At 43.7% G+C, this 22156-nt stretch overlaps 1 protein-coding gene and 1 long non-coding RNA gene across 4 annotated transcripts in view; one reads left to right on the top strand and one right to left on the bottom strand.

Annotated features, from left to right (window-relative positions):
• The window catches only part of CAMK2B (calcium/calmodulin dependent protein kinase II beta), a 133830-nt gene extending 120467 nt beyond the window's left edge, over positions 1-13363 (top strand). Inside the window, exons 6-7 of one of the 3 annotated variants that reach the window (XM_081843401.1) lie at positions 26-98; positions 654-819. In XM_081843401.1, coding sequence (XP_081699527.1) covers positions 26-98; positions 654-695 — 115 coding nt within the window. In that variant the 3' untranslated portion in view covers positions 696-819. Of the gene's footprint in view, positions 1-25; positions 99-653; positions 820-13209 lie in introns of those variants that run through there. The other 2 variants (XM_081843400.1, XM_081843402.1) reach the window with 2 other exon arrangements.
• LOC309331319 lies at positions 6369-11208 on the bottom strand. Its single transcript, XR_014151816.1, has 2 exons — positions 8177-11208; positions 6369-7594 (listed from the first exon to the last, which is right to left on the bottom strand). It is a non-coding gene; the product is annotated as an uncharacterized lncRNA (long non-coding RNA).
• Positions 13364-22156: the final 8793 nt, after the last annotated feature.

Consider the following 22156-nt stretch of genomic DNA (forward strand, 5'->3'; position numbering starts at 1 on the left):
CCTCCCTTCCCGTTTTGTTTTGCAGTCACTGTATCCATCAGATATTAGAAAGCGTATCTTACATTCACCACTATGCCATTGTGCATAGGGACCTGAAGGTCAGTATATATATGCCTTTCACCCTCTCAGAATGTTGGGTGGGGAGCGTAGGTGCTGCCATAATAGATTGAATCTGGTCAGGTCTGGCATTCTGCCCTGCCAGGTTCCTTTTATTTTTGGCGTATGGGGAGGGCAGTTATTCAGAGTTGGTTTCTTCCCTGTCCGAACTTGCATGACAAAATCCTTCTCGTCAACGCAGAACTCCAGTGAGACTGGTTGGGGACCCTGAGACCTTCCACACAAGGAAACACCCAGGCCCACATTAACCACCTGGTTCCAGTGATCCTGGCACTGACAGTTATTGTCCATAACGGGGGGAACTAAAGCAATTGGCTTGATTCTATAGCATTCATCATTCCATCTCTCCCATGTCTTCCCACTCGTGCTTGTGTGCGCGTTCTCTCTCTCTCTCTCTCTCTCTCTCTCTCTCTCCCTCCTTCTCTCTCCTTCCCTCCCTCTTCTCCCTCTCTCTTTTTCCTGATCTGCATCTTTTATCTTGTTTACCGGAACCCCTCCTTCCCAACTCTTGTCCCATTTACTTTTTTGGGCCAAAGCATTTGCATGTTGCCTTGGAGATCAGAAGTCATACAGTTTAGGGAGTGTGGTGCACAGCCATCAGTGCCAGCAGTCTGGGGCATGTAGCTACTCCTAGTGATGGAGAGTGTAGCATCACTGCATGTGCCTCCATGCATAAAAATAAAAATCCATGCATGTAGAAAACTTGCATGTCTGGAAGAAGGGTTCTTAGCCTAGCCTTCCCTCTGCCTTTAGTTTTCTGTGTGTACGGGATTTTTGTGTATGGAGCAACATTCCAGCACATACCACACTTTCACTCAAAGTCTGAAGTTGTAGCATTTGGAAGAAGACTTTAGGGTCTTATCTGCTGTTTTGTGAGAACTACCGTATTTTTTGCTCTATAAGACTCACTTTTTCCCTCTTAAAAAGTAAGGGGAAGTGTGTGTGCGCCTTATGGAGCGAATGCAGGCTGCGCGGCTATCCCAGAAGCCAGAACAGCAAGAGGGATTGCTGCTTTCACTGCGCAGCGATCCCTCTTGCTGTTCTGGCTTCTGAGATTCAGAATATTTTTTTTCTTGTTTTCCTCCTCCAAAAACTAGGTGCGTCTTGTGGTCTGGTGCATCTTATAGAGCGAAAAATACAGTACATCTTCTCAGGGAACACATCTCCTGGGTTTTGGTTCAAAAGGTGGGCATCACTTACTTTTTCTAGAAAGGAAATGGGCAAAGCACCAGCCATGTTATTTGAGAGAGATTGATAACAGAAACGGTCTGGTTGGATGAACCTATGATGCAACTGCCTGTAGGGTTTTTAGGAGTCAATGAGGCTTAAGGCTCAGTGCCCTACTTATGATCTGGCTTTGGCAGTAATCCAGAGTTGAGACACAGTAGGAGATGGTGTAAGGAGATAGGCACACCCTTGACATTTTTGTGAGCTCGGTAGGTGGGAAATGGCTCTGCTTGTGAACTTAGCAGTACCTCCTTGCTTCCTATTATAGGCAGTTTGGCTCATGGCAGTATTAGGATGCTTAGGTGTTCTGTACAGTCCCACTACCCAGAGATATCACTTTCAGATCTCCCTTCCTTCACTCGTTTCATCCCAGAACAGTGGGAGGTTTTGTATTAGAGGTGCAAGGTGGGGAATCCTCCTTAATTGCACGGTAAACCATGGGTATGAATATGTGTCCTATGTGGATTTTCAGCCAGAGTGGAAGGGGCCCTGCTTTTAAGCCTAAATTTTTTCCTATACTTTTAAAGCAACGTTGGGGAATGTGTGGGCCATCCAGATGTTGTTGGACTGCAGCTCCCATCATCCATATCCATTGGCCATGCTGGCTGGGCTTGATAGTAGTTGGAGTCCAACAGCATCCAGAAAGCCACAGGTTCCCCATTTCTGTGTTGTGCAATATGCAGGATTGGGGATTTTGTGGTGGAAAGATGCTGTTTAGTTTTTAAAATAGAGAATACATTTTGGCTTGGAGCAAGGTTGCAAAACCTCCAGGCAGTAACCATATTATGTCCATGCTCCTGACATCCCCCTAGCCAACAGTTGGCATTAAATACACAATTAGCAGGAGATCGGGGAGGAGGCAAAGCAAGAAACATATTGATCTTTGACTTGCTGCAGTGGCATGTGAATAAGCCCTTGGTTTTTTGTTTCCCCTCCGGATGGCTGTATTTTTGTGTCAGTGCCATTTCTAAGCGAAGTGGAGTTTTGTTGGCTATCTCCCCCTCCCCTTCCTTTCAAAAGTAGCATGCCCCAGACATAGCATGAAGGGACAAAGCTTGTCAGGCACACACTCTTTGACTGTCATCTGGCTTATTTTAGCAAGCAAGTATGTCCTGTCATCATGCTGGCAAGACAATAATTGGATGAACCGAGGCCAGCAATAGCATTTTGGTAACTGAAGCTGGAGCCTCAAGTGCTGAAGCTAAAGAAGTATCTTTGTGGTAATAAGAGTGAGTCTCCTATAGTCACCAGAGACACCCCCTCGGGGGAGAGATTATCACATGTGTTGGGCAAAACTCCAGAGCTCTTTGAGCACATTGAAGCTGGCAGCCTCTTCACAGTGCACAGGTGACTGCTGCCAAGTTGGCCCTGGGAAAAGGACAGGGCTATTTCTGGATCATGGCCATACCGTGCTCTATAGTTTCCTAAAGGAGTACTTTTCCTCCTTCCCTTTTGGAGCCCACAGCTGACATTGAAGGGCCTTTTGCTCCGCAGACAAGAGTTTTATGCAGGTCCCTATTAATACAGATCAGACGAGGGCAGGCATCATTTGACACCCGTCAGCTTCATGGTGTTTCTGGAAGTTCACTTGGTCTGATCTACTTAAGACAGTGTGTGGCAGGGCGGTAGGTGCTGGTGGGAAGGCAAATTCTATTCTATGGATCACTAGAAAAGAAATGGTGATTGTTAAAAAAATAGTTGTTATATATTTAAATATTTATAAGCTGCACTTCCCTAAAAAATACAAGGTTGCATGCAGCATACAAAATTGCAACAAGTACAACAAAAACATCAGGGGGAAAATCAGTAAAAACATCAATAAATACTGGTTGGGAAAAAGAATTTCACATTGCGAGGGCCTGTGCGAGTAACACTGTTTTTAGGATATATCTAAAAGAAGACGCAAATTATTTCTGCCAAACCTCTACTGGCAGGGAGTTCCACAGGTTAGTCCCTAGTAGGTCACCAATATCATAATGCCATTAGAAAAATCTGTAGTGCACTCACACTTGGTATACCATGGATAGTTCTGGTTGCCTCAACTCAAAAAGGATAAAAGCTTCAGAAAAGGGAGAAACCAAAATGATTAAGGGTGTGGCATGACTCCCCTGCGAAGAAAGGTTGCAACATTTAGGCCTTTTCATTTTAGAAAGAAGGTAAGGAAACATAATAGAAGTGCATAAAATTACGTTTGTTATGGAGAAAGCGGACAGAGAGAAGTTTTTCTTTTCCATAACGCTAGAACTCAGGGACATGCAGTGAAGCTGAATATTGGAAGATTTGGAACAGACAAAAGAAAGTTCGTACTTAAAACTATGGCATTCGCTCCCACGAGAAGTACCGGTGGCCAGCAATTTGGATGGCATTAAAAGAGGGTTAGACAAATTAAGGAAGGGTAGGGCTAATCACTGGCTACAATCCACAGTTTTTCCACTGTCAGAGGCAGTTTACCTCTGAATACCAGTTGCTGGGAGAGGGCTGTTTTGATCACATCCTGCTTTGGGTTTCCTGTAGGCATCTGGTTGGCTAATGTGCGAACAGGATGCTGGGCTAGATGGTTTGAGCCGGTAGGCTCTTCCCATATGTTATCATGCTATTTGAGAATAGAATAGGAGACCCTTTCTGGGTAAGAGGAGTGTCCAGAGTTGTGCCAAGCGTTCCTGCCCACCGGAAAAAAAATCAGGTAGTGTTATAGCTCAGTAACAGAGCCCATGCTATACATTCTAGGTTCATTCCCTGGCATCTCCATGTATAATGTGGAAAAGCCTGTCTGAAACTCTGGGGAGCCACTGCCACACAGTGTAGGTTATATTGAGAGAGATGGACCAAAGGCACGCTCTTAGGTTTCTTTCCATACTTTCCAACACCTGAGAGAGTTTAATTTCTGATCAAGGTAATTGTAGCATTTTTGTGAGCAAGCAAAATGCCATGTCAACTGGGTGTGTGTAGGTGTCTGTCAACTGGCATGCATTAGCGAAGATATTTCCAAATGTTACCTTCAAAATATTCTCCCTTACAGTCTAGAAAGTACTTTTATTTTTTAAGTGTTGAATTCAAGAAGCTTGAAATAGACATGTTTTAAATTGCAATTGGCTTCCAGGAGCCTAGGTATCTTCAGAACTAGCAAAGTTCTCCAATCTAATTCCAAACAAATGAAGACAGTACTCGTTGATGGGCAACATAGGTCCAGATAGGTCCAATAGCCTAACACAGCAGAAAAATAGGCACTGTGCTTATATTTAAAAGGTGCATTTGTTGGACATTAATCTCTAGGAGTCTTAGGTCACACCCCCACACCATATATCTGAAGCATTCTCATACCACTTTAACAGTCACAGCTTCCCCCAAGAATCCTGAGAACTGTAGTTTGTTAAAGGTGCTAAACCTCTGAATTAACTCAGTTATTAGCCACAGTTGTAGACTGTCAGTCCAGGGCTAGCCAACATGGTATCCTCCAGATGTTGTTGAACTTCATTGGCTATGCTGGCTCAGGCTGATGGGAGTCCAACATCTGGAGTGCACCATATTGGCTACTCCTGCTATAGTCCATTTCATGTGCACATGAACACATGAGGCTGCTTTGTAGTCAGACCATGGCCCATCTACCCCAGTATTGCCTACTCTGGCTGGCAGAAGCTCCAAGATCTCATGCCATTTTTTTAGCTAGAGGTGCTGAGAACTGAACTATGTGCTCTATGACTGAGCTATAGTTCCTCCTAAGGTATCCAGTTAGGACTGATTTATCTAACCGGAATGATTTACCCATCTCTGCATTGCATTCCAGTGCAGCAGAAGTTGGACTTTCAGTGCAATACAATAATAAACCCCTCAGCTCCCAGAGATGCCAGTGAAGCTGATTAAAACATATTCAGTAAATGAAATAACTCCAAAGGATAGAAAAATCCACTGCATTACATGTCAATTTTTTCATTCTCCCAAAACTCATAGGGTTGCACTTCCCCAGTGAAGAGGATCTTACTGCTCCTTCTATTCCATTGCTCTTGCATCACATAATTATCCTTGGGCTCTCCTTTGGTTAGACTCTATTCCTCTGCAACCCTAAAAACCCCAGCACAGAAAATGTTCTTTCTTATTTAGAGCCCATTACCTTTCTCACCTGGCACCTGATCCATCACCAATTTCACTTTCAGGGAGAGGGAGAGAAAGGTCTGCACTGAGAAAGTGAGCATGTCCAAATAACCAATTGGATTCTAGGCTAGCTCATGCATAAGCATAGCAACCAAGACAACAGCTTGGCAACAGGAGCAGCTGAACCAGGATACCTTAAAAATACTAATGAGAAGGGACAGAGCCCTCAGTCTTGTTCTGGAGAAAGCAGACAGGCAACTAGCACTGGCTGGTTCAGCCACCCAGAATTTTTGCCAGGTTTGAGCCAGCGCAATATTTCTGCTACATGGAAGAGGAAGGAAGAAGGCTGGAAGGATGTGTCCTCCTCGGAAAGGGGGAGGCATGGTAGAGCACAAGCATTTGCCTTGGAATGACCACAAACATCGACAAAAGGCATGTTTTCATAAAAGTGCCATATGCTAATTTATATAAAGGTAAAGGGACCCCTGACCATTAGGTCCAGTCGTGGCCGACTCTGGGGTTGCAGCGCTCATCGCGCTTTATTGCCCAAGGGAGCTGGCGTACAGCTTCCGGGTTGTGTGGCCAGCATGACTAAGCCGCTTCTGGCGAACCAGAGCAGCACACAGAAATGCCATTTACCTTCCCGCCGGAGTGGTACCTATTTATCTACTTGCACTTTGATGTGCTTTCGAACTGCTAGGTTGGCAGGAGCAGGGACCGAGCAACGGGAGCTCATCCTGTCGCAGGGATTCAAACCGCCAACCTTCTGAATGGCAAGTCCTAGGCTCTGTGGTACGGCGCCACCCACGTCCCTTTATATAGATAGGTGCAAATTTGGAAATATTTCCTACAATTAAAAATGAAATATAATACTTCTTACCTTAGTGGTGATGACTGTGAGCAGGTGGCCTCTGTTCTTGCTGTCTTGTTTCTAACTAACTATTGGAAGGTGTCTGCTCTGCTCCTTTCTTAGGATTCTTCATCCCTAAGAGGACATCTTCAAATACTATCTCTTGTAAAATAAGACATGTGGCCACCCTAGTTTGCCTTCCTCATCGTAGGAAGTAAATGTGATGTCAGTGTGGCTCTCAGGACCTAGCCAAATGATGGACATCCAAGAGCACTTAATGTGGATTATTTATTTAGATTAGAAAATGATAGCCCACCATTCAGTTCCCCACCCCTCCAGCAAAGGCTTTCAACACAGTAAAATATAAATGCAATCAATAAAACATAACAGCATTGAAATAACATAAGAAATAGAACAAGCATGAGAAAGCAGTTTGAAACTAATTTTAAAGGGAGTAAATGTATTAAAAGACCTGGAAAAGGTGTTTGTTTTTTTAAGGGGGTTTGTATAACACTGAAACGATAAGAAAGCATGTACCAGGTGAACTTCGTACCATACCTGGGGCATCCCCAGTGAGAAGACTTGCTCCAACATTTCCACACATTTCTCCTTGGGTATCTGGGCACCTGGAAGAAGGCCTATAAAGAAGATTAGGACATGTAAGCAGGCTGATTTGGAAAAGTGACCCCCAGTTATTTATTTATTTTGGCATTTATGTATTGCCCAATTAACCACATCCTCTAGGTGATAACAGATTGAAATAACTATGCAATCAAATTAGCAACTGAATCAGTCAACAGAAAGGCTGCACCAGCACAAAATTACCATAGTGTAAAATCAGCATGAAACCACACAAAGCAGCATAGGATAAATAAAAACACTTAAACCCAACAAGGGGAAAAAATATTTTGAAGGAGCAGAAAGTGCAAAATGCATTAGCACCCTTTTCCTACTCTGAACTGTGTTCAGAATCTTGGTGCTCAGAAAGCGATAAAAGGTTGGCTATTTTCTTTCAGAGAATGCTTGTGGGGTGAAGGGGGGTGTATTTTAATACATATTTATAACTGGAAGAAGTGGTGACACCAAGAAGGCCATTCATGAGCTGATCTCCATTTTCTCTGGACAAGGTACATCTTGTATATTGTGTGGCTTTTGAGGCAGCTACCATAAGATTTATCACCATGCAGTTGGAAAGCCTACAGATTAGTGTCCCTCGTCACAGCTGTGTCTCTGGGGACTTCCCTGGCCATTTTATTGGTAGATATATGTCCTCCACCTAAATGCACACCGGGTGATAATGTCAGGCAAATTCTCCTTGTGGAGGCCCAATGGATGTGGCTGCCCACCCCCTCAATTTCAAGACAGATAAATTGCTGCAATAATAATAATAATAATAATAATAATAATAATAATAATAATAATAATAAATTAATTTATACCCCGCCCATCTAGCTGGGCTTCCCCAGCCACTTTGGGCGGCTTCCAATGAAATATTAAAATACAGTAATGCATCACACATTAAAAGCTTCCCTAAACAAGGCTGCCTTCAGGTGTCTTCTAAAAGTCTACTAGTTGTTGTTCTCTTTGACATCTGATGGGAGGGTGTTTCACAGGGCGGGCGCCACTACCGAGAAGGCCCTCTGCCTGGTTCCCTGTAGCTTTGCTTCTCGCAATGAGGGAACCGCCAGAAGGCCCTTGGCGCTGGACCTCAGTGTCCGGGCAGAACGATGGGGTTGGAGATGCTCCTTCAGGTATACTGGGCCGAGGCCGTTTTGGGCTTTAAAGGTCAACACCAACACTTTGAATTGTGCACGGAAACGTGCTGGGAGCCAATGTAGGTCTTTCAAGACCGGTGTTATGTGGTCTTGGCGGCTGCCCCAAGTCACTGTGAACTCAGGTGTCTGTATGGAGTGCTTACTTCACATGTATGTTGAATGCATGGTGGAGAGAGAGTATGTACCCACTTTTTCCACTATTCAGGAAAAAATCCTGTCCATATGCAGTGACATTCCCAGTAGGTAGGGTTCAACTCTAGGATCAAGGGAGTTCTGAGCAACTTTCCAACTGCTTGAGGTGTCCAAGTACACAACACCAAACGAAAAGGAAACACAGCACCAGAAAAATAGATGCCAATATGCACAAAATGTGCACATGCTAATTTATATCTATACGTGCAAATTTTGGTATAGATGCAAAATCCTATAACTTCCAATGAATAGAAAATACTGTACATCCCACCAAAAGGGAACAGACAATGAGGGATCAGTAACCTGCTCAGACTGTTGTCCAGATGACCTTTTGGTAGGCAACTCCAAGGTCCCTTCTGCTCTCCTTCCTTCTTACAGTTCTTTACCTTTAAACAAGACTTGGATAAGACAGCACTTCAAATAAAGGACAAATGGCCTTATAGTTGGAGGGCTGCCTCATGTTTGGTGGTCTTTAGCAGTGGCAGTGCACTGCCATTTTAAATTTCCCATAGTGTTTCAGAGCAATTTTGTGCCAGGGGTGTTGTGGGAAATGTAAAATAGTAGCTCACAGATTTAGGGCATTTGTTGGCAGTGTTAGGGCCTATCAATGTGTTGAAGCCATCAAAGGGTCCTGGGCCTGACAGTAGGGGTTTGGGAAAGACTTTTCAGCTATATTAGTCAATTGCTTACAGGGTCTTTTCTTGTTTTAGGAATAATGGCTGTTAAGATTTGGAGTCAATAAAATACAACTTATCACCAGGTCTTGCTAACAGGAGCAATGTCGGTTGAGTCTAGATATTAGGGTACTTCAGGAATTAGATTTGTGTGAATTGTGCTGTGAACTGACTTGATCCACAGTTCCTGAACTAATAATGTGCTGATCAGAATGTAGTTATCCTTTAGATGTCATACATCTCTGCCTAGTGGTGCAGTTGCTGGCTCAAAAAACATTAAATAAATTTTGAAATGTGTATTTAGAGAGAAAATATGTTTAGAAACGTGAATTTTATTAGGTTTCTTTCCAAAAACATTTATTTAAATATGCACTTTTGTGTGGATTTTTGTGTAGATTTTTTTTAAAAATCACAAATCGGTGCTGAAATAGTAACAGATTTATGAATTAACACATACAAATGAGGTCAACTGAAACTGCCCTCTTCTGCCGTATTGTTTTTGGGAGGATGGGAGGTGCTGGTAGGATAATATTGAATTAAAATACTTTGTTCATGTGACATTTGCACACCTCCAACAAGGAGTAACTTATTCAGAACTGATCAGTGCGCAGTATGAAACTGTGTTGCATATAGGGCAAAACCAGATTCTTTAAGAATGAGCCAGGAACTCTTGTCATGCACACCTCTAGCAGCAATATGTTAAGGGTACAATGAGCAAATGCCTTAAAGGGACCCATCATTTCCCACACAAAAGCAGAGTTGTTGGGCCTGATCCATGTAGGAGTTGCTCATGTTTCAGATGGCAAGCTGTAGAACTTAATTTTCTTCGTTTGGTTTCCGTTTTTATTAGTGGCAATCCAACTGGTGTCTGCAGCTTAGGATACGAAACAAAATTAGTTCTTTCATTTGTAGACTGAAAGGAATTGGAACCCAGATTTTTAATGTCCTCACCCAAATATGGCAGTACTGTTCCTTCTGTAGGGCAGGTAAATAATTCATATCTTACAGCATGGATGAGGAACCTATGACCCCCAGATGATTTTGAGCTTCAGCTCCCATCAACCCCAGCCAACATGGCCTATGATCAGGGATTATGGGAGTTGCAGTCCAGCAACATCTGGAGGTCCGCAGGTTCCCCAATGCTGTCTTAAGCGATGCCCCAATTTTAAATGCACTCTTTGTTGCAGTAGTCAGTGATGTAGATAAATTTATCTATGTGCATAATGAAAGCTATGAGGTATAGCCTTGGCATTATCCATTTTATTCTTAAAATGATCTTTTCTTGTCCATTGGGTGATCATTCTCTTTCTGTGTCAGAATTCTGTGGAGACAGATGAGCTTTACACTGTGTTGAAGGTCAACAGGATTCAAGGACACTCTGCTGAGATCAGCTTGTTCATTCAGTTCTTTAGGGATAATCATTTTCAGTACATTAGCGATGTGCAGGATGGAATAATCACTTATTATCAGGGACCCATATCACACATGGATTACCCTAAACTGGGACTGCTTCATTTTTAGATGGACACACAATATATTTTATGTGTACACCTAAAGATGTAAAGTTTGCTGTTACGTAATGTGTGGAACATCACATAGAGCTGAAACAGTTTTGGCAAATGTGAGTCCGAGGACAGCATTTGCCACTGGTAATCATGCCTAACTATCTTCCCCCTACTTCCCACTGCAACTATGCTTGTAGATATCCAGCTGTAACCCCACACCACACCTTGGCTTATCTGTGAAGCTCACTCTATTGCCTTATCACATTCAAGAGGGACTACAAATAGGCTGGAGGTTTTCTTCAGATTTACCTTAGACTCTGCCATGGGCTCAGATCAACCTAAGAGCTTCATCCAGATAGAACAGGATTTCTGCAAACTTCTAAGAAACTCTCCAAATGCCTTTGGGCTATAAACACTGTGGGTTTATTTGGTGGTTTCACATTAGTGGACGGTGCTTACTCTTGGATGCAAGTCAGGGTATCTAATATTCACCACTACCACCACAGAAAAACCCACTTGCACCTCCCAAATAGTTATTCCTGAGGGTTCAGGGAACCCTCCAGAGCAGTATGGGATATGGTTCATTTGCTGGGGTCTATGTGCCCCAACAAGGCCACCTGGGTTGACACCTTGCAGGCCCCCTTTAAGCAGGTGCCCCCACCCTGGTCTTACGAGCAAGGGAGGAGGCTGGTAACTGTCACACCACTGCTGCTGGAGGGCCCACACCTGGGTGTTGGGAGGGACACCCAGGGTGACATGCCCAGGGCCCTGCCAAACTCTGGAGCCAAGCCAAGGCAGGTGAGTGCAAGAAGAGTGCTGTTAAGTTACGCTTTTCTGTTTTGGCCTCTGGGAGAATGTATCTCTGGAAGAGATACTGATGAACAAGTAGAGATGGGGCATAATTGAGGAGCTTAGATGTGAGCCAAGGTTTAGAAGTGGCTGCTTCTGGTGTTGCTTAAATGGTTGCTTGTGAAATTGTTAACGGCGGTGATAATTGGTTGATTGCCTTCCTTAGCAGGGCCAAGAGTGTTATTGTACACAATGTCTGCTTGGATCTAGGCAGGAAAGTACTAGGATGTCCATTAGAGGGGGGGGGAGTGGAAATGCATTGCCCAAAAAGGACACCAATTTGCATACCATTTGCCTATGCTACTTAATACGTATAGATGTAAATTGGGAAGCAGTTACTACAGTTTAAGTAGAAATATGGTAAATCTTCACCTAAGACTGTGACCAGGTAGTCAGTGTGCCAGATCAATCTGCTGTTCAGGTGCTAACCATTGACGGGCAACTTCAGGGCTCTTCTTGCTGTCCTGTCTTCTGATTCTTACCTCTAAACCAGACTTGGATCAGACATGCCTTCAAGTTGAGGGCTGTCCCATGTGAAGTAGGGCACATGGCTATGCCATCTAAAAAATGGAAATGTGTGATTAGAGAGAGGATAGATTTCAGTAAGCCCTTCAGTGAATGTTTGAACTTCTTGTTGTTCCTGAGCATTCACATTTATGAAATTAAACCTGCACATGACCAAGTCTTCTACTTGCTTTAGAATGGTCAATGACTACATCACCGTCTTTTAAAATTCATCATGCTTCACAAACTCCTGAGATCTTCTCAAGCCATGTAATGGGGAAAGAGGATTATCACAGAGGTGTTCCAAGTACTTCTTTGTTTCTTTTTAAGGGACAGCCATCAATGTATACACTGAACATCTAATGTTCCAGATAGCATTATTGGGCTGGGCTTTTGCGGCTTTCGCTCCTTCCTGCCATGTGGTAATAAGTCACAAAAAGTACAATAATCCTTAGTTGGACATACTTCTGCCGCCTCTGCGAGATGAAAATAAAAAGCAGTGACTGCTACATTGGTCATTACGTTTGAATATAGGAATATTTAAAATTGCCCATGGACCACCGTTGAGTTGACAAAGGATATAAGCAACCGACTCAGTCAAACTAATTTGAAACCTTTGGTAAATTCTGTTTGAGCATAAGTGGATTTGGTGTCAAGCCTGCTCCAGATTTAAGGAGGCCATTGATGGAAGTGCCCTTGTGGGCCTCTGACCACAAACATTGCCGGTGGTGGAAATTAAAATTTCACAGAATGCAGAAGAATTATGCTACGTTGGGGACACTGTATGAAATTATAAAGACTTGAGTCCCTTGTGCACCTAGTCACGAGGACTCAGGGCAAACCTTTGCAATGGCAGGCCCTGTCGGGTGGAGGTCTCCTGGCAGCGGTCCCAAGGTGCTGAGTGCTGACGTCAGACCTGAATAGGTGGCCTGCAGCTCCAGAACAGGGTTGTGGAAGGTGATGGGAGTTTGAGGGCAGAGATGACAAACTTCCTGTGACCCTCATTAGAAGTTCCATTCCTTTGCCTTCCTTTAGTTCGGCAATGACACCTCTGGTGTCCCTTCTTCACCTGCTTTGTAACTTGTCCCCTGGCTGTCAGATTTCCTATCTGTCTTGAGTCCTTGCATTTTAGCTCTCCCAGAGCGAGGTGAGGGGCAATTCATCATTCTGCAGTCCTATTCTCACTTTCCCAGAGTTTGTATCTGTAACTTGGGGTTTCTCTTCTTTTTGCAATTAGAACCTGAACAGAGAGGGAGTCAGATTCCTTTATTTTCCATTCTCCCTTTCCTCCCTTTCCTTGTCCTTCTTCTCCTCTTCCGTTTTCCCTTTCCTTACTTCTCCCCCCATTATTCCCACCCCACCCCACCAGCCTGTGTGGTTGTTACCACTCACCGTGAACTAACACGCCCCCTGGTGTTTGCATGCAGTCATTGCATCCAGCAGATCCTGGAGGCTGTTCTCCATTGCCACCAAATGGGGGTCGTCCACAGAGACCTCAAGGTGAGTTTTCTTCCCCACTGCTCTGTCCGTCTGTCCGTCTTTGTATCTTTGCATGTTTTTTTTTAAAGAAGCGGATCAGTTCTGAGTTGTTCAGACCAAATTTCCTAAAAATCCTGTTGCAGGATCCTCTAGTAATCAGACCAATGGAAAGCAGTGATGTACTGCTTGACGATGGATTAGGACATCCCTGTGACAGCCCAATCAGAAATCAGCTTAATGATACCTGCAAATGTACTGTAGCTTTTGCTGTGATTCCTCCCCGGGCATGGCTGACCATTGGGGAACAATATTTTGTACACCAGGTGATACCTGTCATCTTAACAAAGGGAAAACTGCCCATTTTTTAACCCCCTCTAGACGTGGTCATAAGGTTTGAGTCAGACACACTGTTTATTCAGCTTTTTGCTCTGTTGTAATAGTGCTGTTGGTGCTTGCCACAGTTTTGCAGAGCTCAACTTTATTAGTGGCACTGCAGAGATGGTTGCTTGGTTGGAGGCAGCATTTAGGCGGAGTTTATTGCCACACGGTGGTAAACTCACAAACTGCACCCTTAATGTAGAGGCAAAAGACAAGTGGAGCACTTTTGAGCGGGGCTTGTTCAGAAAGTTCTCATTTCAGGGGTTAGGATAGGTGTTTACGTGCCTTTGACTGCAATGGTCCAAGGACGTAGCATGCATGAGTGCTTGCTGGCCCTTGTCAGCTCACACAGCCAACGGGCTGGCACAACTGATTTCTTTCGCTCACTATAGAACAGCCCCGTGGGGTGGGGGGAAACGACCTGCAGCTCCCTCCCTCCAAGAAGCACAGGAAGGAACCCAAAAGGAATTGTCCTTAACAAAGGACTTCACTTGCTTTAAAATAGTCTATTAATGCACCTGGGGCTGTTCATTTCTATTCCAGTAGCACCTCTGCCTGAGCAAGTGGTATCAACCATTCCTAATTCTTTTACTCCCAAGCCTTCTGTAATCCCAGTTATATGCCACTCATTGGGCAGTGCCTGACTGTTTGAGGTTGCCCCCATAATATTGGCAGGTATGTAGCCCCTTGCAAAGAAAGCATTTTTGTGTTTACCTACTGCATAGTGAAGTGTTTCTCCCATCCCTTACTATTTATTAGCTAATCTGAGCTGATTTCTGGGCAGCTGTCAGGTGGCAGTCCAGGGCGACATGCTAGGGTCTAGGACAGCCGAATTGCAATGCTTTTCAATAAATGATTCATTCGGTTCCCCAACTGCTCCCTGCCCTTTTCCGCTTTCCTTTTAGCCACTCATCCTCCCACCCTCAACCATTTCCAAACTTTTTCTCCTCCCATGGTGGGTGTCTGGGGCAAGGGCTCCAACATGAGCAGTAGATGAAACAGATATAACATCTCTCCAGATGTTTGCATGCATTATGTCTGGTTTAAATGTGTGCAAATTATTTGTTCACTGTGACTTAACCGTATTGGATTCTTGTTCTCTGTTTGTTCGCTCCCTGTCTGGTCTCTTTACAACACTCTGGGCCTGGAGCCATGGAGTATTATAAAGAGATCCTGTTTTGATGAGTGTAATGGACAGTTGAGGTTCAGCAATGCCTGTGTTTGTTAGAGTGGCAATGAGATAATGGGGAACATTTACAATAACAACTCTATGTCTGTGTGTGCAATATGTACTCGGGCGCAACTTGCTGAAAAGTAGTGTGGTGTTTCTGTTGGCACTTAGAAAGATCCTGGGCTACCCCTCTCACTCCAATTCCACTGTATTTGCTGATACTTTTCATATTGGGCTTTGGGACAGAAATTTGACATTAAAGAAGTTATGTGTTAATAGTTTAACTTTCTGCTTTACACAAAAAATGCCTAATTCTTTTATGCATCGTTTTGGGGCTCACCAATTCACAAAGTTCTTATTTGGCTCATTTGCACATTGACCTTTCCTTGAGATGGCTTTCTTTTCAAAATTGCCTAATAATGTTTTGCCTGAAACTACCTAACATCTGACAGAGGCAAGTTGTTTTTTATGTGTCCATTAAAAAAATGTACCCAGAACTTTGGACAATGTTACTTAAGCATGAAGGCCCATTGATAAGTGTTCTGCTGCTGAAAAGATGTTCTCGGGAATAGTGTATGATATTACATTAGTAGCAGCAATGTGGAAGATCTTCTGATTCTTGGTTACTATAAATATTTTCTCTAACCAGTTTTGAAATGAAGTCCATCAGATATTAAACCAGAATTTCATGCATGGGCTAGTCCTGTGGTTATGGGTGGGCCTCTTGCCTGCCCTGTTCTTGCACATGGGATTGTACAATTTGCAACTGAGCACCTGTTATTCCAAGGAACAGGGCTCTTGCCTATAATACTTGGCTGAAATGCAGTACTGGTGATAAACACACATCTATGGTAATCTGTAAGGCAGGGATGGGGAATCTGTGGCCCCCTATATGTTGTTAGACTCCAGCTACCATCAACCCCAGCCAGCATGGCTGACAGTCAGGGATGGTGGGAGTTGGAGTCCAGCAGGACATTGAAATGACACAGGTTCCTTGTCACTGCTGTAGGAGAAATGGTTAATAATTACTAACAATATGATTAGATTTCCTCTTGTACTAGCCCTTTGCTGCAAAGGGTACAGTCTCTTTGATTTAGTGTAACTACTGATGGAGGTTCATCAGATGATTGCAGTTAAATAAAGCCTTGGATCCAGATTTGATACTTCTTTTTTGCTACTTGTTTTAGGTGAAGGCAGACTACAGATGTGTATATATGTGTATATTTAAGTGCTATTGCATCATGCTGATATATGAGGAAGCACAGTCTCACTGACTCATTGTGTTCATACAACTGATACACGTTTACAGATAGAATAAGCCAGTCTTTCTCCAATAAGCCTTTGTGAATGAGATGCCATTTAATTAGGCTGGATTGTGCCTGCTGAAAAAAAGACTGCAGGTTACACCAAGTGTTAATGGGCTGAAGAAACAATGGGTGCTCATCCTTTGGAAATGTAAAACCTGAAAATCAAAAGCAATTTGTTAAAACGAAATGCTGGCAGGAGTTGGGCGAAATGATAATAAATAAAAATATTCACCCTAATAAGCTTCCAGGAGGGGGTGGGCTGAAGAAAATCAACATAATTAGAACTGAACCTTGGCAAGGAAAAACAGACAGCAGGGTGGCAAGTGTTCAACGTGTACAGGAAAGAGGAGGGGGAAGAGGGGGGAAAGTAAAATGAACTCGATTATTTACTTGATCTTCAGATCTCAGCACTAGGATGACCTCTGGAGAAGCGGCCTGCCATAAGGAAGAGGAGGAGGAGGAGGAGGAGGAGGAGGAGGAGGAGGAGGAGGAGGAGGGAGCCGCTGTCTGCACAGGAAAGTTCCAAGATGCCAAAAATGATTACAAAGAACTCCCTTGAAAAAGCCCAGTCACAAATCAGCTTTGCAGCTGCCTGCATTTACAGCTTGAAAAACGAGAAATGCACCGTTATTCAGCATTCACCAAATCTCTTGGGGGGGGGGACACCAAACACGAAGACTATCCCCATCCAAACAGTCTCCCGTTTCCAACTGAGAAAGCAAAAAGTGTCCCCTCAACTTAAGCCGACACAGGACAAACAAACCCCAAACCCAGCAATATGGAACTCCTCAAGTTTAGACCTAAAACCCACACCATAATAAGGATACATTATAAAGCAGGAAGTTAGATCAATAATGTGTTGCATGTGTGCATGTGTAAAAAAAAATTGGGCGCTGGGTTCCATCCATGGACAGGCACCTGCCAATTTGGGTTTCTCTCTTATTCAAATTTCCCAATCATATGTTTAGTTCTCCACATTTCTGCCTTAATCTGTGATTGTGTGTGTATGTGTGTAAAAGTCCTCATGAAAATTCAACAGCAAATTACTCTTAATATACAGTCGTACCTCCATTTACATAACCCTCTGGTTACGTAAACTCTGGTTTGCGCGCGAAGCAAACCCGAATGTATTTTGCCAGGTTTTGGCATGCACACATGCGCAGAAGCAGTCCTCAGGTTGCAGAAACCTCAGGATCTGACCAGACCTACAGAACAGATCCCGTCCACTGTACAGATATTTGTATGTTGTTTTGCTGAATATATGCATTTTTGCAAAGCAATTTCCTTAATATACAGTAGTATCTCTGGATACGAACGGGGTCCATTCCAGAGCCCCATTTGCATCCTGAAGTAAACGTAAGATGCGACTGCGCGTCTGCGCATGCGCAGGTCACATTTCGCCGCTTCCGCGCATGATGTCATTTTGAGGATCTGTGCACGCGCGAGCAGCGAAACCCGGAAGTAACACGCTCCGTTACTTCCGGGTTGCCGCGGAGCGCAACCCAAAAATACTTAACTTGAAGCTACTTCAACCCAAGGTATGACTGTAATGCATTTTAATGTTTTCACTAATATGCATTGTATGGTTATTTTTTAAAATCAATATGTGGATTTTTACGCACCTGTTCCCCCTGACATATGCATTTTTGTTACTTGGCTAGGCAACTGCACTGCTAAATTCGGAGAAGAGTGAATTTCAAAAGATGGCTGTTTTGGTTTTCAACATGACCAATAAATGGAACCTAGGGTCAGGGTGGGCTGGGATCTCAAATATGTCCCAAAGAACTGAACATACACACATAAATGGACTATGTCAGGTTACATGACTTCCAGTCTCTGAGAAGTCAAATGGAAAATTTGCACATCTGTGCAGGCAAAGGACATAATACATACTTCCTATGCCAAGGTTCCCCCTGACTATACAAACCTTCGTTCTGTGTATTCCTTGCACACCTACCAACTAGTTAGTCTAGCCCTTTGGGCATATATATATGTGTGTGTGTGTGTGTGTGTGTGTGTGTGAGAGAGAGAGAGAGAGAGAGAGAGAGAGAGAGAGAACAAGGTGGGGGGAGAGAGAGTTATGTTAGGTGTCAACACAGGCTAACTTTGGTATTGATAAGCTGGAGTTGAGAGACTCAGCGCCTCTTGACAAAATGGGTGCCACTCTCCTCAGAGTCCTCAGCTATTCAATGGCTTCAGGGCACAATGCATGGCTAGGTAGGTAAGATGCTACTAGGGATCATTAGGAAAGGAATTGAAAATAAAACTGGCAATACCATCATGTTGTTTAACAAATCTATGGTGTGGCCACATCTGGGAGAGTGTGTACAGTTTTGGCCACCTCATCTCAAAAAGGATACTGTAGAGTTGGAAAAGGTTCAGAAAAGGGCAACCCAAATGATGGAGGGGGTGGAGAGACACCCCCCCCCCATGAGGAAATATTGCAGCGTTGGGTTTTTTTTTAGTTGAGAGTAAAGATGAGTAAGAAGTAACATGATTTAAGCTTATAAAATCACGCATGGCATGGAGAAAGACAGAGAAAACTTCTTCTACCTCTCTCACAACATTTGAACTTGTGGATATCCAGTGAAGCTAAATTTTGGAAGATTTGTGACAGATAAAAGAAAGTACTTATTCACACCACACAAGGTTGAACTGCGGAACCCTCTCCCACAGGAGGCAGTGATAGCCGTAAACTTGGATGGCTTCAAAAGAGAATTAGACCATTTTTTTTATGAAGGAGAAGGCTATCAACAGCTAGTAGTTATGATGGCTATGCTCTGCTTCCTCTGTCAGAGGCATTGAGCCTCTAAACACCAGTTGCTAAGAATCACATGTGGACAGAGTGCTAATTTACAGATTGTTCCCTATTGAAGGAGAATTACATGAAGATGATGTACAGATGGTACACAACACCAGTGCAGTTAGGGAAAATGTACAAAACTAGTTCAAATATATGTTGGAAGTGTAAGGAAAAGGAGGGGACATTTTATCATATGTGGTGGGATTGTAAGGTAATTTAAAAAAATGGGAAATGATATACAACGAATTGAAGAAAATGTTCCATTTAACATTTGTTAAAAAACCTGAAGCATTTTTATTAGGGATTGTAGGGAAAGATCTGCCAAAAAAACTGAAAAACATCTTCATGTATGCGACAACGGCCGCGAGAGTTTTAATAGCACAAGGATGAAAGACTGAAGAAACACCAACTAAAGAATCATGACAAGAAAAATTGATGGACTATGCAGAACTGGCAAAACTGACATACAAGCTACGGGACAAGGATAACTGTGACTTTAAAGATGAATGGGAACCCTTTACAAAGTATTTGAAGACGCAACAAAGCGAACTGGACTCCTTGGCTGGTTTTGAATAAACATTCACAAACTTTTTATTGATAATAATCAGCTAAATAGTTTGAGGATCTATACAACTGTGTAACATGCAGAAAACAGCATTTTTAGAGAAATCAAAGACTGGAACTGAGGGAAGTAGGGGGTGGGGGTGGGTGGGTTCTGTGGGGGGAGGGAGGGGAGGGAGGAAAAATGGGGGGAAATAAGGATGATATGTTTCTGGATAATATGTTTTGTTTTAATTTTGAATAAAAAGTTATTAAAAACAAACAAACATGTGGACAGAGTGCTATGGCGTTCATGTCCAGTTTGCACGTTTCCCACAGGAATCTGGTCAGCCACTGTAAGATGGTGGACTAGACGGGCCTGATCCAATAGGCTTGTCTTATGTTATGTTCACCTTCAGAATTAGTCTGTATTTATGACCACCACTGAGGTTTTGCCTGCAGTGAAATTGAAAAGGTAAATTTGGGGATTGGTCCCCAGGTGAAACATCAAAGTAAATTTGAGGAATGTCTACAAGAGTCTAATTCATTTATTTTTTTCAGTCGCTTGGCTAAAGTTACACCCCACTTTTTCACAAAATGCTGCTCAAGGTGCCCAACAACTGTAAAATACAGAGCATAAGAACAGGTAGGTAAAACAGCAATTTAAAAATCAATAAAATTGATAGCTGCCAGTTGACCAAACTGCAACATTTACAGTGTCCAAAAGACTAGAGAATTTCCAGAGGTACACTTAAGAACAATTTGTTATTTTTGTAGTGTGTATTATTTATTATTATTTATATACAAATCTCTACCTTTCTAATACACCTGTAGAGCACAAAGCGCTTTACATATATTAAAGTTGCAGCATAAAAAATGTACTAACAATATAAATAATTACAAAATAAAAGTATAACGACAATGCCGGCAAACTCACCAAGGGCAGGCACAGCAGGTAAAAACTACAGTTTCCCACTAAAACCAACTTAGCCTGACAAATTATGAGCCTAAAAGCACAGCTTCTCAGTTCAGGACATGGTGATTTTATTTTATTTTATTTTATTTTATTTTGTTTTGTTTTGTTTTGTTTTATGGACTCTCCAGACAAAATCAGAACAGGCAATTCCGGCGCACAAGAAGTCAGAAGGGAATGATCCACATGTTGGATGCCCCTCAGGGTTGTAGCCAATGCTACTCGGCATAGACCCCATTGCAAATCACCATGCCTAACTTTGGTGCATTCATTTCAGTTGGTCTACTTTGAGCAGAGCTTGGTTGGAAACAAGCCAGAACGACAAAGATGACAACATCTTTTTAATGGTGTGCCGTTGTAGTTAGCCACCCTGGGCCTTTGTGAGAAGTAGGATGAGATATAAGAAAATGATAAGAATAATCTCCATATTTTCTGCCACTGTGCAGTTATACTTCGGGGTAGAGGAGAAATTAGATTCAAGTGGCATTTCTCAATGTTGTGCTTTTCTTTCTGTCAATCACCACTCCACTTGGTCTGCATTCTGCAGCCTCCCCAGGTGCCTACATGTCCAAATAACCCTATGACATCTTTGGCTGAGTTTTCGTGTAAGTTTGGGAAGGCGGAGAAGCGACTACCATGTGCATGGCAGCTGATTGCTAGAATTTTAATAAAAGTGAAGCCTTTGTTTTTTTACTTTAAAATAAATTGGTGCAGAAAAGTGTTTTCTTAGAGGTAAAAGGAAGAACTTCCCTTAAAAAAACAAAACTAGCTGAAACACTCAGTGACCAGCCTCCCTTCTTTCCTGTGCTTCACTGAAAGCCCAAAGGGAGATGTCATGAGGCGGATCCTTCCATTTTTCAGTTTGGCAAGTGCAGGCAGTTGAGGAGGCTGTCAGGCATGGGAGAGATGGATGGTGCTAAACACACACAACCCTTGGGCACACAACTACACAATGAAAAGCTAAGCTCCTCAACACCACATTCCATGAACTTGAAAAGGAATTCTAGAGTGCCCTGTAAGTGAGGCAGAAAAGTGGAAGCCTATTTTGCAGAGGAATAAAACTTCAGGAACTTGAAGGACAGGTTGCAACATGAGTACCATCACTTCACATGCCAAGGAGTCTTTCCAATGCAACTATTTGGTTCCACTGGATTTACCGTATTTTTCGTCCCATAGGACGCTCCATCCCATAGGACGCACCTAGTTTTTTTGGGGGTGGGGGAATAAAGGAAATTTTTTTCCCTTTATTTCCCCCCCCCCCAAAGCAGGTCGGGGAAACCGAACCAGGTCGAGGAACGGCGCTGCGCCTCCCTGCTGTCCCCCAAGCTTGTGGGGCTGGCCGATGTCTGCCTCAGGCGGCAGGCTGCTATCCGCAGCGTGGGGAGCCCTGCGGGGAACTGCTTCAGGGCTCCCCACGCTGCGGATGTCTGTCCGGCACGCGAGGCGCTCTGCTTCAGGGCACCCCGCCCGCCGGGTAGCAGGCTGCTATCCGCAGTTTGGGGAGCCCTGCGGGGAACTCCTGCAGGGCTCCCCACGCTGCGGATGTCTACCCGGCGCACGGGGCGCTCTGCTTCAGGGCGCCCCGCCTGCCGGGCGGCAGGCTGCTATCCACAGCGTGGGGAGCCCTGCGGAGAACTCCCGCAGGGCTGCCTAGGCTGCGGATGTGTTCCCGAAGCGCCGGGCGCTCTGCTTTCAGGGCGCCCGACGCTCCGGGAAGCAGGCT

This window comes from Podarcis erhardii (genome assembly GCF_964252035.2).
Source record: "Podarcis erhardii genome assembly, chromosome: 16".
NCBI lineage: Eukaryota > Metazoa > Chordata > Lepidosauria > Squamata > Lacertidae > Podarcis > Podarcis erhardii.